Source organism: Felis catus, chromosome D3 (genome assembly GCF_018350175.1).
Source record: "Felis catus isolate Fca126 chromosome D3, F.catus_Fca126_mat1.0, whole genome shotgun sequence".
NCBI lineage: Eukaryota > Metazoa > Chordata > Mammalia > Carnivora > Felidae > Felis > Felis catus.
In genome coordinates this window covers 52798023-52816051 of record NC_058379.1, presented here as the reverse complement: position 1 = coordinate 52816051, position 18029 = coordinate 52798023, and the positions used below count along the sequence as shown (strand labels likewise).

Here is an 18029-nt window from a genome sequence, read left to right as displayed (position 1 = left end):
TTTGTGTGCTCAGGAAAAGCAAATTATAAACCAAATCCTCTTTGACCATCAAATCTTAAATAGATCCTTCTATAAGTCAGTTGAAAACACAGGACTAATGAAGGAGTCTGGGAGTGTTTTCACCCATGAATGTTTTAGAGACACTTATTAATGCCAGGATTCCAGCTTTCATCTGTTGCCTTCAACCACTTAAGCGCTTTACACATCACAATTTGTCTTCCATCTCAAGATATCACAAGTTAATATTTAGGTCCCAAACTTCATTTCTTCCTTTGCTTGATCAGCCAGTTGATTGTTTTCAATAAACCTCAGTTCACTACAAACAAAATATGCATTCTCTCCTGCAAGTACACTAGCATGAGTTTTTAAATGAGGCCAGTATTTTTAACTCTATCTATATGATTGATTATGAGAGAAGAGTAAATCAGGAAAATTACATGTGTAAAAAGCATAGAGATAGAGAACTTTTAGTTTTATTTTAGGCAATACACACAGACGAGAAAGTTTAAGAAGTGACGGAATTAAGAGGAGAGTAAACATTCTTGGTGAAAGGTTAGGCTGGTTTTTTATGTATTATTTTGTCTTATGAAAAGAGTTGAGGGGCACCTGGGTGGCTCAGTCCGTTAAGCATCCGACTCCGGCTCAGGTCATGATCTCGCAGTTTGTGAGTTCAAGCCCCACGTTGGGCTCTGTGCTGACAGCTCAAAGCCTGGAGCTGGCTTCAGAAATCTGTGTGTGTGTCTCTCTCTCTCTGCCCCTCCCCTGCTCATGCTCTGTCTCTGTCTCTCAAAAAATAAATAAATGTTAAAAAAAAATTAAAAAAAAAAGAGTTGAATTATGTAAGAAGGGTATTAGTATTATCATTTTATAGAAGAGAAAACTTAGCTAAAAAGACTTTTCCAGGGGCGCCTGGGTGGCTCAGTCGGTTGAGTGTCCGACTTCGGCTCAGGTTATGACCTCATGGCTCGTTCGTGAGTTCGAGCTTTGTGTCGGGCTCTGTGCTGACAGTTCAGAGCCTGGAACCTGTTTCAGATTCTGTGTCTCCCTGTCTCTCTTTGCCCCTTCCCTGCTCGTGCTCTGTCTCTCAAAAATAAATGAACATGAAAAAAATGTTTTACATGACTTTTCCAACTGCCAGAGAGATTACATTTGTTACTTTAGAGTTAGGAATAGAACCCAAGACTTCTAAAGTTCATCCAGAAGGCATTATTATTAGAGTTGCTTTTAATCCTTTCATGCTTCAGTACTTAAGATAAATGAAACCATTATGAGAAGAAACACATTTTTCTTAAACTCTAAGTGAACGTTCTTCAATCCCTGATGAATAGAAAGCCCTAAGAACCAGATTCCATTTTCCATAGAGAGAAAAAATTACAGTTCCGGATCTTTTTACAAATGTAAATATTTAAAATCTACCTTTTTTATGTGAGGATATCTCACCTAATTATTACAAGACTGGTATGAGAGTCACTGCTATGTATTTTTCAGCTTAAAAATGTACTTTGGAAAAGAGATAAAGATTTTGATTAACTACTAGGCAATTTTAAAATGTGCTATGGCTATATCTTCTCTTTCTGGTGAGTAAAACTAAAACCAATTCTTCTATATTCTATGAGTAGCACTTTAAATTTGAGAAACTAGTGGCACCTGGTGGCTCAGTTGGTTAAGTGTCTAACTCTTGATTTTGGCTCAGGTCATGATCTCACAGTTCATGAGTTTGAGCCCCACATTGGGCTCTGCACTTACAGCATGGAACCTGCTTGGGATTCTCTCTCTCTGCCCCTCTCCTGCTCACTCTTGCTGTCTCCCTCTCAAAATAAATGAATAACGACTTTAAAAAAATAAAAATAAATTTAAGAAACTACTCTATTTTAATAAATTAATAGAAAAATACGGGTGTCAGGAAATTATTCTTTTGCTAGTACATGAAAACTATGAAATTTAAGTGTTCTTCTTAAATTTTTAATGCAAGAAAATTTACAGAGTGTAAATTAGGATTCCATTTATAATGTTGCTTTTGCATAATAATTAAATTCTTTCCTTTCAGCTAATTGATAAATACCAGCTGAAAATAAAAGTCCAGGATATGGATGGTCAATATTTTGGTTTGCAGACAACTTCAACTTGCATCATTAATGTTGAAGATGTAAATGACAACTTGCCAACATTCACCCGTACCTCTGTAAGTACATGATAGTAATAAAAGAAAAATGTATGACCCAGTGTTAAACATGCATACCTCTCTCCATGCTGCATGATTTCAAATGCAGTATCCCCAGTCACGTGACAGTAACCCGGACTCAGGGTTTAAAATCATGTGACCATAGTCCTTGGAAATTAGAAGAACTGAGTTTACTTCCCGCTGTGCTCTATGGGTTACAGTAACTAATTAAGCCTTTTTTTGTTGTTTTTTATTATTTTAGTATGTGACATCAGTGGAAGAAAATAGAGTTGATGTGGAAATCTTACGTGTTACCGTGGAAGATAAGGATTTAATAAATACTGCTAATTGGAGAGCCAATTATACCATTTTAAAGGGCAATGAAAATGGGAATTTTAAAATTGTAACAGATCCCAGAACCAATGAAGGAGTTCTGTATGTGGTTAAGGTAAGAATAAATAAGTAAATTAGTTATTTGTAGCTTATAATATCATAGATTAGCATACTAGGGTTTAATGAGAAGAAAAGAATTCTGGTAAATATACAAATAATGTAGATATATAGGTAAATGTAAATGTTCTCCATATCTATAATGGGATGGATATATTCAATTTGGGAAACCTTTTATAAAGGCATGATTTTTAAAATAATATATATATATGTGTATATATATATGTGTGTGTATATGTGTGTGTGTATATATATATGTGTGTGTATATACATGTACATATGGTCAATAGTATCCACTTTATAACCAACATCTCTTAACAGTTCAAATACTGGCACAGCTTTGATGCCCACGGGGGCCAAGTTTGGGGCCAAACTTTCCTGGCCCATTCTTTCTGTAGCTGGGTCAGGGAGACTACACTTATTTACTGAATTTCCCAAATGGTGAGTTATTCCTGGTAAGACCCACAGGGAGAGCGTTTGTAGATCTGCTCATCTGTATCTAGCATACATTACAACCTTAGCTTCTTGGTTAAGAATGGGAATCGTCAACCATTCAAAGATGCAGATACTTGTAAAACCTCTTTCTAATACTATTCTGCAACATCTCAGAAGACCTCACTGCTATTTCCAGAGCCAGTTAGCCCATAAAGCCACCTGAGCTCCATTTGTTTTGGACACAGTCCTAGTCTTCATTGTGCTGTATCTTTATCTAGAATGTGATTCTATCCTGGGTCCGTGTAGTTTCCCTTTTTGTACATTTTCACAAAGGGGAAGAATCAAAAGTGATGAATTCTTTATTCTTACCATGATGAAAATTAGCTGCAGTTTTGTGGGTTAATTTCTGTATTTCAAAGAGTAAAGAAATGTCCTTTGAATCTTATCTCTTTCCTCATCCAACCCCTACCCTAATCCTTGGTATTCTAAGAAAGAATCTTATCTCTGTGAAGTCTTAACACCTGACAAAATCTCTGTCTTGTAGGGAATGGCTTTACCCATTCCCATTATAACTAATATCAGGCAAGATAAAATAAAAACGTTCCAGTAAATTTGGTACTACCAGTGTTTTTTAGAAAGTACCTGGGATGGAAGAGCTAACAAAAGACAGTGTAATGTCCATGAGCTTTCCAGTTTCTTCTCTGTCCTCTCTGAAAAACATTTCAGAAAATTTGACCCATAGTTTCTACCCCAAACCAGGTACAAATAATTTTATTCATGTCAGAATGGTAGGATAAGTTGTCCCAAAAATGAATGGAGCAGAAAATAACTATTGGTTAGGTTATGGAGTTCCTAACGTCTCAAGTGTTAACCTCACATACTTTTGCAATCATTATCAGGACCTCTGATATTACTTGCAGTTGAAGAACAGTTTTTGTTTGTTTTGTTTTGCTCGTTTTGTCCACCCAAATACTGAATCAGTTGAAGGATTCTCCTCTTCCAACCACCACCTCGTTTCTGAGTCTATGTTTAATATTGTCAGGACTATTCCCGGCACGAGTTATGTATGCCACTTAGCATGGCCAAACGTTAAACGTCTTGATCTGATTTTCAACACACTTGCTTTTGTAGCCACTGAATTATGAAGAAAGACAACAGGTGAACCTACAAATTGGTGTAGTTAATGAAGCTCCGTATTCTAAGGAGGCTAGTTCACGATCAGTCATGAGCACAGCAACAGTTACCGTTAATGTAAAAAATCAGGATGAGGGCCCTGAGTGTAGCCCTGCAGTGCAAACCGTTCAAATTAGAGAAAATGCGGCACCGGGAACAAAGAGCAACGGATATAAAGCATATGACCCCGAGACGAAAAGTAGCAGTGGCATAAGGTATCTTCTTTTAGTTAACTCCAAATTTACCATGTTTTTAAAATTCATAACTTGTTTTGATTCCAGAATTATAATCTGGCCTATGACCCATTTTGTCATTTTAATTTATCATTATTAACAGGTATAAGAAATTAACTGATCCAAAAGGATGGGTGACAGTAGATGAAAACTCAGGATCAATCACAACTTTCAGAAGCCTGGATAGAGAGACAGAGACCATCAGAAGTGGTGCATATAATATTACAATCCTTGCATCAGGCAAAGGTAAGAACTTTGTTTTTAATCCTGCTACATCAATTCTCACCTACTTACATCCTCAGTGTTTAAGCCAACAGTATAGATTTTTAAATCAGCTGCATATATTTTCAAAATGTATTTCTCCCCCAAAAGACATAGAGCAAGTGAGAAGTTTGCTGTAACTTATTAATTCATGTCTGCTCTCTAATAACACCCCCCGTTTTGTGTAATTATAAAATAATTTAGTTATAGAAATACTGGAAACCGTGGCTTATTAAAAGTAAACAATAATTGAACATTGAGAAAGTTACTTTGGTAACATTACCTTCAATTTATCTAGTCATCTCTTTTTAAAATATTCACTGTGGAAGGAAAATTCATTACAGGGAGAACATACTTACTGCCCCATGTGCATTCCTGGAAAACGGTTCTGTCTTTTTACAAGAAACTATCGATATACTTGGGGGTTAGAATTCTGATTAAGGACATTATATAAAAGTAATCATAGATACGATTAATAGTATATTATAAAATTAGGAAGACAAATTTTGTGAATCCATAAAACCATATGAAATGTAAAATGTTCTGTGAGTCCTACCAAACTGAGGGAAGTATGAGCACAGTGGTTATATATGAGACCCACTTAGTACATGTTATACGTTTGACCTTTGTGCATCCATAAACCAAATATGCCAGCTCCAGTAAACATAAGTTATTACACTTTGGCTTACAAAGTTGGAACTTAGAAGTGACTTTGAAAGATGTTCTCGGTATTTCAGTCCACTCTAAATTAATGAGAGATGGTTCATATCCATTGGCTGAATTGGAAAGGTTGTAATTATTATTAATTTAACTTTGATTAATTGAAGATTGCCCTTTAAGGCCTCAGCTTCCTTTGTCCCGTTGTCAGGACCTGCTTTTTGGTCAAAGGCAAGTGAAAAAGAAGAATGATATGAAAATCAAATCTGTTCTTTTTACATTCTTTTTTAATGTTTATTTTTGAGAGAGAGAGACAGAGCCCAACCAGGGGAGGGGTAGAGAGAGAGGGAGACACAGAATCCGAAGCAGGCTCCAGGTTCTGAGCTGTCAGCACAGAGGCTGATGTGGGGCTCAAACCCACGAACCGTGAAATCATGACCTAAGCTGAAGTCGGATGCTTAACTGACTGAGCCAGTTAGGCACCCCTATTCTTTTTATATTTTAAATAGCACTTGGCAAATGGTTTGTTGATAGATAAGATAAAACTACTATCTGGGATTAGACATTTGGGATATAATTTTATTCTACATTCTCTTTTGTTGCAGAAGAGATTAAATAATTGAGAGATCAAATATGTGTATGGAGTTTAGATGAGTTAATCATCACTGCAGAATAGAATAAATGTGTAGTGGGGCCTTTCCCATTCATTTCTGTTGAAGAGGGTAGGGGATAAATAATTTTATGTCTATTTATTCCTTGAACTGAGATTCTACAAAAGGATGTTTTTTGTGTGTTTTTGTTTGTACCTTTTTCTCAAATCTATACTAGCTAATTTCATTTGCCACCCCCCCCACCCCAGCTGCTTCCTAATGAAAGAGTCTCTTTCGTGAGTGAGCACTGACCTCTGGGTCCATTTCTCACTTCCACCCTCCTGCTTCTCTACAGCACTTACTTCCTCTTTCTGAAACTCTCTTGCAACGCTTCTGTGTATAAACTGTTCCACACACTCCTCTATTATCCACATGTTTTCTGGTACCACCTTCCGCTCTCCTGAACATAGCTATTTCTTCAGTTGGCGTTCAATTTCTCTTCTTCTCAGTATCTTCTCAAATTCAGCTCTCCTGGCAGTGTCACTCAAGTATCTCCTCCGTATAGCTCAGTTTTAGGTTTTTATGTTTGTTGTATTATTCGTGCTTTGGGGAGGAGCGTGCTTTCAAAAAATGTTTAAAACATTTACCAGGAGGGCGCCATGCACAAAAATCACAAAACCATGGCTTTGCATGACTTCATATTTGGAATTAGTACTTACTTATATAGAATTGCTTTGACATTAGGTGACCATTGCATGCATACGCTCCAATGAATAAGGGGATTATTTATTTAATCAACAGATGAATAACAGCTGTGAGACACTGAATTAGATGTCTAAGATCTTTGGTTTACATATTGTACACCAATATGAATGACAGTGTGCAAAAAAACGGAGTGTATTGAACAACTCCAAATGTTTAATGGAAGGAAATTCAGGCATTCAGCACAGTAGTAGAAGAGCAAACACGGAAGAGTTTCAACTTTCAAAGACCATGCAATTAGATTCAGTCAGTAAGCCGTGTGCTTTCAACTCAGTGTGTGGACTCAAATGGAAAAGAAGTGTTCAAGACCACCATCAGTCCCAATTTCCAGAGAGAGCCAGAAAACAGCACATAGCGTGAGAACAAGAGATTGTGAGAAGTGAAATTATTCTGCCCTGAGAAAAGTATGCCAGGTAGATGAAATACGCATCTCCCTGCTTCCTTTGTCTCCCTCTTCTTCTCCCTCTTTGTTTAGTTGTCCAAAATGAGAGATAGTTGCATTGTTTCTTGGCAGCTTGTTTCTTCTCTCTTGTCATCTCATTTCTTCTCTCCTGGTTCTCCGTTTCTTCTTGCTGGTGCATGTCCTTTACTAGTCCGTCCAATGGTGTGGTATAGGTGTTAAATCCTGCCTGACTTGCTCTGAAAAATATTCTCATGCTTGATTTGATAATTTGACTTGGTTTAAAGTTTTGAGTTAACTCCTTCTTTTCCTCAACACTGTGCAGGTCATACTCCATTATCTTGTGGCATCTCTTGTTGCTGATGTTTATCCTACTGTCAATCTCACTATTGTCCCTTTGTGGATAGTATGTCTAGATAACTTTTATAGTTCCTTAGGTTGCATTCTATAGTTTTAATACAACATTTACGGTGTGAATGTATTTTTATTTATCTAGCACGGAAGACCATGTTTTTCTTTAATTATGGGATATTTTCAGCAATTATGTATTTAAATACTGCTTCCCCGACTTTCTAGTTATTCTCTTCTTCTAGAGTCCCTATGAGAGGAATGTTGCTGTTTTATTTCTACTGGAATTTAAGCTATAATTTCATTGTTGTTGAAGTAGTTGCCCTTTTTATGTCTTTGAAGATACTAAACATACATGTTTCAAAGATGTCTTGTGTAGGGTGAATCAATCTTCTGATGGATGATTTTGGTTTTCCTTTTAACATTAATCTTGCTCATTCTGGAATTTTAACTTGCAAGCTTCTATCACGTGGGAGGTGTTCGGTTGTCTCTCTGTTGTTGGTTTCTCCCTCTTTCCTGCTTCACCCCATAGGAGTCTTAGAGTTGCCCCCACCTTGTCCTTTGCTGTGCCTCACGTTTCAGAACCAGTTCTGGCCCTTGAAGACACTGCAAGTATCATAGGTCCTGTTACCTGGGTTGAGGTTGTGACTCTAGGGCTGTGCCCCATCTTCCAGCTCTCCTAGGTTGGCAGTTTTATCTAAGACACGGCCCCAGGCAGCAGGCAGCACAGGTTTGTTCCCCTCTTCTCCCCGCTTGATATCCAAGCCCTTCTTATTAAATGGAAGAAAGAATAAGTGGTTTAGAGACAGAAGTCCTGGATTTGTGCTCAGCTTCGGGCTTCACAACTGTGTTACTCGTTTGTGGCCTGGACACATGCTCACTTCCTCTTTGAATCCCCTAGGTTGTTTGCCAGCACAGTGCCCTGTACAAAGTGGTTATTCAGTAAGTTTTTATTAAATATATATAGACAGATGAGGGGTGCCTGGGTGGCTCAGTCCGTTATGCGTCCAACTCTTGGTTTCTTGTCAGGTCATGATCCCATAGTTCGTGGGTTCATGCCCCAAGTTAGGCTCGTGCTGACACCGAGGGGCCTGCTTGGGATTCTCTCTCCTTCTCTCTCTGCCCCTTCCCTGCTCGTTCTCTTGTTCTCTCTCAAAACAAATAAATAAACATAAAAAATAAAATAAATATATAGATAGATGCATTCCTTTAGGCTACAGCCACTCTGATTAGTTTGGTTTGCAAGTGATTTTCTGCTTCTGGAGTCTTTCGTCCTTCAAATGGTCCTATGTACTATGTTGTTCTAATCTTCCATATCCACAATCTTACCTTTCAGTTCCCCTGCTCCAAAACCTTACTCACTTCCTAGATGTATATTAAACTCCAGGCTCCTTAGAATGGCTTTCAAGGACCCTTGGCTCTTCTCTGAGGTTTTGAACTCCAACCAATTTGCCTTCCCCTTCATTATGTCTAGAACATGGATGTGCATGTTATGCTTTCCCACCTTCCTGAATGTCCTTGTGCTTTTAAGTATACCAGAAATGCCCTTGTTCATCCTCTTTTCTCCTTTTTAAAAATCAGTCAAAACTAACCTCTATAACAGTTTCCATCTCAGTTGCATGGATAGTGAATGGATGACAAACCTAAATAGTTATTATCTCTCCAACCCATCCGAAAGTGACAATTTTTTTTAACATTCCTTAAGGGCACAGCTTTGCGCTTGTCATTGATATGTCACAAGTGCCAAATTCACATTTAAAACTTTTTTTTTCCAATGTAGAATTTCCTAGTTAAAACTCAGAACATTAAGATGTTCTATTTTTATATCCAATTTTCTAGATGGGAGAACGTGTACTGGGACACTGGGAATTATACTTGAAGACGTGAACGATAATGGCCCAGTTATCCCAAAACAGACGGTGGTCATCTGCAAAACCGTCATGTCATCTGCGGACATCTCTGCAGTGGATCCTGACGATCCTATAAATGGCCCACCCTTTGACTTCAGTTTGGAGAGTGTTCCTGATGCAGGCATAGAAAGAATGTGGAGACTGACAAAAATTAATGGTACGTATTACTAAACATGACTTTGTCCTTTTCAGCATCCGGATGTCTAAAATATTTTTTTCTTGATGCAACATGAGAATAATCACCGTGTGGGAACCACCAATAAAAGAAGGAAAGTTCCTCCATTCCGGTGTGGTGGGAAGTAGGACTCAAACTCAGGAACCATGAGACCATGACCTGAACCAAAATCAAGAGCGGGTTGCTTAACTGACTGAGCCACCCAGGTGCCCCTCTTGCACCGTTTCTAATCTCTCCTGTGTCAAGATTCTGTTAGGGGCTGTGTGAGTCCCCATTCCCCTCCCATGTACATATCCCGCCTTAGCCTGGGTCTAATGCCATCACTTCCTGACTTGCTGACCTCTCCTCCACATAGATTCTTCACTCACTAATGGTTTCCTAGGTCGTAAGGGGATCACCATATGTTGCAGGTCTGTTCCCTAGGAAGTGAACTCTGAGACAAGAGTTTCTCAGGCAGAGTATTCATAAGGAATTTGCTTGGCATCAGTAGATGTGAAAGGAAGGAAAGCAGAATTGGACAGAGAAAAGCCAAGCTGCAGCCAAGTCAAAGAACAGCTGTAGTTAATCCCACAGGGAGTCTGAGTTAATGGCCCTTCAGGGGGCCCCAAGTTGAGCCTCTCTACTCTTTCATGGCTCAGTCAGTGGAGTGGGTGACTTTTGGCAAAATGGCACAGACATTGAAGAAGCTTATGGCCTCCCCAAACAGCTGGGACAATGTGAGGAGAGTATGTCCCCGAGTGCAGGGAATCTGGGTATGCGTCACAGTGTCCACTCTGCTGTCCCTTGTCTCTGCACTGCATTGACCTCTGACCTTTTCTCGTCTTTTGTTTTCTTTTTTTTTTTTTAACATTTTTTTTTCCAACGTTTATTTATTTTTGGGACAGAGAGAGACAGAGCATGAACGGGGGAGGGGCAGAGAGAGAGGGAGACACAGAATCGGAAACAGGCTCCAGGCTCTGAGCCATCAGCCCAGAGCCTGACGCGGGGCTCGAACTCCCGGACCGCGAGATCGTGACCTGGCTGAAGTCGGACGCTTAACCGACTGCGCCACCCAGGCGCCCCTCGTCTTTTGTTTTCTAGTTGGGATTCTCCCCCAACTTAGTTCCTAGTCTGTACTTCTGACTTTCCCCATGAGAGGATCTATGGTGATAAGAATGGCAAAATGGAGGGGCCTCTCCGTGCCAGCTGCCTCACTCACTCCATCGGCTCTTCACTCTGCGGTGCTCTCGGCATCTCCTGACTGTTCTGCCCACGGGCCCTGATGGCCTGGTTGCCCCCCACTTCAGCGTTCACGGTTCAAGATCTGCCATAAACAGAGGGTTTGCCCTTATGGTGTCCTTGAATGGTTTTCAACCCCATGCTTCCAATGAATATTCCTCTATTTCTTTTATGACAAATTAAAAAACAAAAGTTGTGAGCCAAGGGAGGGGAAATAGGAAGAGGGAAGTAAAACAAGGACACATAGAAGCTACGGTGACAAGTTAAGACCCTGTGTCCCGAATCCTGCTCTGTGGACCAGGAGCATTTTCAGTCTTTCTAAAAACAGTGTTCTGGTGTGTGTGTATGTGTGTAAGGTTATCAACTGTTCTTTCTTGGGAACAACTAACCTTATTTTTAGATTTTGTTCTTTCTACCGATTTGGTGTCATAATATCATTTCTTTTTAGATAATGTGGAACGAGATGGTATTTTTTTTTTTAATATTCCTACTTCATACAGTAAAACAGTGGCAGGATTATGTTGGTCAAAGCTTTGTTACTTTAAAGTTTTACTCATCTGTGAAATAACCCAAAGTCTGGGAAACACCAAATCAAGAAGAACGTATCCTAAAGAGGCTTTGAAGTCAGATAGGCTGTGTTAAATGCTGGCTCCACTGTTTATTAGTGACATAAATATGACCATGCTATTTATTCTCTTTGGGCCTTAATTTACTCATATGTAAAATGGGATTATTTGAGGGAGTCAACAGGATAATGAATGCATCAGACCATGGCACATTATGCACCATCAATTTTGGTTTTGTTAATCTTATTATTATTTCCTACACATAAACTTACCAAGTTAACCATGCTTTCTTTTATTTGGTTTTCTTTTTTAAAATGTTTATTTATTTTTGAGAGGGAGAGAGAGCTAGTGGGAGAGGGGCAGAGAGAGAGGGAGATACAGAATCGAACGCGGGCTCCGCGTTGACAGCAGAGTCTGTTGCGAGGCTTAAACTCACAAGCTATGAGATCGTGAGCTGAGCTGAAGCTGGACGCTCAACCGACTGAGCCACCCAGGAGCACACCATCCTTTCCTTTATAATAGACTTATTCACTGATTTCTTTACCCAAACATCCAAATTTATATTTACAGCTTCAAACACCTTAAAAATCAATGGAATTGTCACACTGCGGGGGGATTATTCTTGGACATGCGCATGTGGTGTTTACGTTGAGGATATTATATCTTTGGATATGTGCTTAAGACTCAACTGGATTTTGATGTGGATATTTTCCACCCTTGACCTAAAAGCAAATACAGGCCCCAGTGTCCTATAGGACCATGAGATGCCGTAGCAGCAAGACCACTCATGCCTGCTGGTATGTTCAAGGTCAGCCACGTTCTAAGTTGTCAGAATCAGTCTCTGACAGTAAGTCACAACTGTGTAATACTGTTTGGCACAATATATGCAAACAAAGTAAGGAGAAATGTCCAGAATTTCAGACTGTTACTCTATGATGAATCGTGTATAAATGAAAATTGCACTGTATGTTTCTCTTAAAAATTTTTAAAGTGGTGATAAAGACCAATGTCTTAACAAGCCTATTACTTGTGATTGGAAAAGGTTTGTTTATGGTTGGAAAAATATATTATTCCAAAAGCCAAAAGGCATTTCTATAAGACACAGCAGGGATAAAGTTTTCTTTGCGGTATGTTTACCATCGAGGTAGATGAGAACGCCTCAGTCCGTTCCCATTCACGATCCTGTGCTGGCTGTGCCCTCCCATCAGGAAGATCCATTTGTGGAGAAATTTGGTGAACATCCTAACATAGGAGGCATTTGTGACTTTCTATATCACTCGGTTTTATTTTCTTTCAGATACAGCAGCTCGTCTTTTCTATAAGAACGACCTTCCATTTGGACCATATCAAGTACCTGTCAGAGTTAGAGACAGACATGGCCTGTCAGTCGTCACTCCATTAAAAGTTATACTATGTGACTGTGTTACTGAAAATGATTGCGCACTTCGCACAGACCCAAGGACTGGCAACGGAGAAGTGAGGCTTGGAAAATGGGCCATCCTTGCAATACTGCTGGGCATAGCATTGCTCTTTTGTAAGTCCCTGCGTGAACTCAAATAAGAGCCTCTGAAATAACTTTCAAGACTCATTCTTCGAATCAACACTGCTCTCTGTAGCTGGCCATTTGAAGATAGTTCTATTTCAATTTGGCACAACATATTTAATTTATATATTGAAACTAGTGTTCTCTCAGCACAGACCTAAAATTCAGCGCAAAAATACAGCCCTTATAGCACGTCTTCGCGGCATCTCTGGTTAGGGCGGACTTGCCAATTGCCTACGATTTCACCATAGGCCATCGTGTGTATGTTTTCTGGAAAGCTGTCTTCATATTAGTCATCCTAAATTCGTAACTTCACATTGTTTTATGATAAACGGAAGCAATTTCTCTCATCCTCCAGGTATCCTATTTACCTTAGTCTGTGGGGCTACCGGGACAGCTAAACAGCCCAAAGCGTTTCCCGATGATTTAGCCCAGCAGAACCTCATCGTGTCAAACACTGAAGCTCCTGGAGATGACAAAATGGTAAGTAGTTTGTCTTTCTAAAATAAACACAAAGGACAAACTGGCCTAACCAACTAGAATTCTCTTTCCGGGACAAGTTCTTTTGCAATCGGGTACCTTACAATATATAAAATCCCATTGTTCCTGTGGAAGTAGATAAAATTGGGTTGGTTCTCATGATGCTATGTGATATTTCACTGTGGTCATAGGGTGTTACTTCACACTAAAAATCCTTCAGCCTGTCATTATTATTCCTACTTGAAGTATTTCATGATTTCAACTTTAGGTCTTTTTTATATATTGAAACTGCTGTTTGTGCTGTAAAAATATTTCATTTAATTATTCACAGATCATCAGCATAATTATTTTAAGTTTTTTTTTTTTTTTTCCCCTGGCAGCAGCAATAAAATGACTACAAGCTTTGATCTGTGTGGGAATAACTTTAATGGAGTCTTTCTGGTGCTAATGTGGGTTAGAAAGAAGCCTGAGGTCAAATTTATGATCCAGCAGTGCTAGCCAGTGACTACAGAGATCCAGCTTTGGTTTCTGGCCTAGTATGTGGATGAGGAACATGTAAATTTTCTACAAAAAGCATAATGATGATAAGTAAGAACAGGACAGATTTAGAAAACTTTAAAAAGTGTAAAATGTGTAAAAAAAAATAAAACAAAACTTAGAGTTTCCTACAAAAACAAACCATAGAAAATTAGTGGCCAGAGAAGCATCTCTGCTGATTTATTTTTATTTATTGAGATTGCAAGGATTTTATTTTTAATTAATTAATTAATTACTTTTAGGGGCGCCCGGGTGGCTCAGTCGGTTAAGCGGCCGAATTTGGCTCAGGTCGTGATCTCGCGGTCCGGAGCCCCGCGTCGGGCTCTGTGCTGACAGCTCAGAGCCTGGAGCCTGTTTCAGATTCTGTGTCTCCCTCTCTTTGACCCTCCCCTGTTCATGCTCTGTCTCTCCCTGTCTCAAAAATAAATAAAACGTTAAAAATTTTTTTTAAAAATTAATTATTTTTAAGGAGAGAGAGTACACACAAGCAGGAAGGGTGGGAGAGGCAGAGGGAAAGAATCTTGAGTAGGCTGCACACCCAGCATGGAGCCTGACACGGGGCTTGATCTCATAACCCTGAGATTATGACCTGAGCCAAAATCAAGAGTCAGTAGCTCAACTGACCGAGCCACAAAAGGCACCCCAAGATTGCAAGGATTTATTATTCTAGCCAAGATGTTTATGGCAACTTTATTTCTATATTTTTGTTCTAGTTGAGGGGAACTAGATTAGACATTGAATAAAAATACCAATCGGGGCGCCTGGGTGGCTCAGTGGGTTAAGCATCCAATTTTGGCTCAGGTCATCATCTCACGGTTCATGGCTTCAAGCCCCACATGAGGCTCTCTGCTATCAGTGTGAAGCCTGCTTCAGATCCTCTGTCCCCCTCTCTCTGGGCCTCTGCCCTGTTCTCTTTCTCTCTAAAAAATAAATTAAAAAAAAATTTAAAAATTAAAAAAAAATACTGATCATGTGTTGTAGACTCTGGGTCTGGAGTTCTCAGGCGGAGAGTGGACGCACGATTAAAATGCAAGAGAGGCTAATGTTCGGGAGGAAACAAGAGCCCCGAGTAAGGGTCCTTGCTCCATTTTTATTATGATCAGAAGGCATACAAGTGTGATGGACGTGTGCAAAGAGACAATGAAACTGTAAACGTTAACTCATGCGTGTGAAGGAAAGGGGGTTTTGGTGTTAGGGGTCTGGCTCCAGGCAGGTGGTTATTTCCGGCATGCCCGAGGCCCTGAGTCTGTTTATCTTAGCCTGCCTAGGGACTAAAACAGTGAGATCCTGCTACCTCAGGGTCAACAAGGCATCTTTCTTTTGCTAATTAGCTTATTCCCCACAATCATCATTTCTGTTTCTGCTCTAGGCAGGTGAAGGGAATGAATTTAAACCCAGCAGGGTAAATACATGTGAGACATTGGTAACGGAATCCTGATTTTGAGGCTTGAGGTGTTGGAAGGATTTAATAAGTGACGTTGTACAATACTCTAAGAAGTTTTCAAAGAAGGAATATACATTAAGCTTTCTGATTTGTCTCAAGGATAGACCACTTGACAGTTGGCGATTTCCAGGACACTGCATGAAGTCCTGGGGTTACGATAGGTGGTCAGGATAGCCAAGACGGATTTAGTTCCTGCCCTCAGAGAGCTTACCTTTTAACACAAGAATTTCTAACATTATTTACGTTTTGTTGTGGTGGTGGTTGTTCTCTGTGCTTCCCCAATGCCAACTGTTTCCGTTTCAGTGTTCCACGAATGGCTTCACAACCCATACCGTGGGCAGCTCGGCTCAGGGAATTTGTGGCACCTTGGGATCAGGAGTGAAAAATGGAGGGCAGGAGACCATTGAAATGGTGAAAGGCGGACACCAGACCCTGGAATCGTGCCGGGGGACGGGGCATCATCACACCCTGGATTCCTGCAGGGGAGGACACGTGGAGACGGACAACTGCAGATACACCTACTCCGAGTGGCATAATTTCACCCAGCCCCGCCTTGGTGAAGTGAGTTTCCCTCGGTGTCCTACGAATTGATTTTGATATCTTTTCAGCGTTCTGAATTGTTACAATTTAGTGGCCTCACCTTTATTTTCAGTTAATTATTAATCTACTTAATTGGAAAGTTGTTTTTCCTCAATTTTGATTTAATAATGCTCAGATATTAAGTGGATATTTACTTTTCCTCTCATTTTGTTTGGTTTTTAGTTCTTACTGAAATAATGTTAGATGATATTTACTTACTTACTTACTGGACAGGAAATGTCTTATTTATTTGGTAGAAGAACAACTGAAAAGAATCTTTATCCCAGGTTATGTGATTTTATTTTTAAAATACAAAAGTTATCTGTGTGATGACATTCAAATTATTTTTTTTCCCATGACTTTGTGTTAATATTTCCCATGTGATAAATCGTATCTTAGGAACCAAAAGTGTGCTACGAGGCAATTATAGCCTTATGGTCAGTAAGCCTCTCTGGAAAGATCCGAGCCCACCACCATTTGGGTTCAGTTTAATGGGATTTTGCATTTCACTCTAGACGTGATTATGTAACGTGAACCCTAGGATACTTGCTGCCACATATGTGATTTTTAGAAACATGCTATAGAGTGAATTTATAGAGTGATTTGTGATACAGACCAATCATGTGCATTTTTTATATGTAGGAATCCATTAGAGGACACACTCTGGTTAAAAATTAAACAATGAAAGGTAAATCAAAGCAATTATTTTTATGTTAGTAAGTTTTGGTGTTTAAAATAATAATAATAAAATATATTGTGTTTCTCCCCTGGCAGAAGGTGCAACTGTGTGATCAGGATGACAATCATAAGCATGCTCAAGACTACGTCCTTACGTATAACTATGAAGGAAAAGGATCAGTGGCTGGTTCTATAGGTTGTTGCAGTGAACGACAAGAAGAAGATGGGCTTGAATTTTTGGATCATTTGGAACCCAAATTTAGGACACTAGCAGAAGCGTGCATAAGGAGATGAGTGGATTCTAATAAGTCTACAAGAGCCAGTGGCTTTATCTGTTCCCCAGCCCCCCACCCGCCCCCACTTTTTTAAATACAAGCCAGGATTTTTTAAAAATAGAAGATGCTATGTTTTGGGTTTTCCCCTTCTTTATTTTGATGAGATCTCTTTAGCCAAATGCATATTTACAGAAAAATGCTGTAAATAAGTATACAAATTACCCAATTTTTACATAGTTATAAATTAGTTGTCTTCCATCCAAGGAGATCTACAGGTAGAAAAATTAAGGAAGTCCACATTATTGTTTACATTTGGGTATAATGTCAATAGCCAACTTATAGTGCAATAAAATGTAATTAATTCAAGTATATATCATAAGCTACTTGAAATATAACCTAATAGAAAATTTCAGAGAACTTGCTTTAGCATTATATTCATTTACCTAATTAATGAATTGTGTGGTGCTTAAAAACTGTTGCTGTCCTGAACATTATGAAGTGTGTATATTGCATTCTTGATAATGTTTTATTCTCACAGCATTACCTTTCTCAAGGTAAAGGGAGAGTCCCAACCAGGCATTGACTGTTAATACAATTCCATTTTGGTGGACTTTAGTTTCTAGGTTGTATTCTATACAGAATCCTGAACTGAATCTAAATTTCTCTGTTACCAACCTTGTCAGGAAAATTTAGTTTTAAAAACTGCTCTAAGAATGTATTTTTATTTCTGCAAGGCCTTGGTCTTTGGTCTCTCTCTCTCTCTCTGTCTCTTCCCCTTTCCCTCTGTGTCTGTTTCTCTCTCTCTACTTCTCTTTCTCTTCTCTTTATTTTTTAAATTTCTACTTGGGTTGGAGAGTCTAAATATTTTAAAAAGCCATCTCTCTTCTTTTATAAAGCGAGTTATTCTGTTTTTGTTTTATGTAAGTGTATTATTCTCTGTTTTTCTCGAAATTAATGTCACGTTGATGTTATTGTGTCAAGTATCTTGGTTATTGCTTCATTATTTCCTCAACAAAGGAACTTTAATTCTGCCATTAAAACTGTAAAAATATGTCATGCTTTTATTAGATACAACATTCTGTGTTAACAGAAGGATATTTAAAATTGGAATGTGGTTATTTGGCATATAATAGCATGTTTATAGTTCATATCGT

The 18029-nt window shown here is 39.0% G+C and overlaps 1 protein-coding gene across 2 annotated transcripts in view; it reads left to right on the top strand.

Moving 5' to 3' along the window:
- The window catches only part of DSC2 (desmocollin 2), a 35965-nt gene extending 18673 nt beyond the window's left edge, over positions 1-17292 (top strand). Inside the window, exons 8-17 of one of the 2 annotated variants that reach the window (XM_019815115.3) lie at positions 2048-2182; positions 2424-2609; positions 4178-4434; positions 4556-4698; positions 9310-9537; positions 12637-12873; positions 13241-13365; positions 15647-15904; positions 16565-16610; positions 16697-16838. In XM_019815115.3, coding sequence (XP_019670674.1) covers positions 2048-2182; positions 2424-2609; positions 4178-4434; positions 4556-4698; positions 9310-9537; positions 12637-12873; positions 13241-13365; positions 15647-15904; positions 16565-16600 — 1605 coding nt within the window. In that variant the 3' untranslated portion in view covers positions 16601-16610; positions 16697-16838. Of the gene's footprint in view, positions 1-2047; positions 2183-2423; positions 2610-4177; positions 4435-4555; positions 4699-9309; positions 9538-12636; positions 12874-13240; positions 13366-15646; positions 15905-16564; positions 16611-16696 lie in introns of both variants that reach the window. The other variant, XM_011288060.4, reaches the window with a different exon arrangement.
- Positions 17293-18029: the final 737 nt, after the last annotated feature.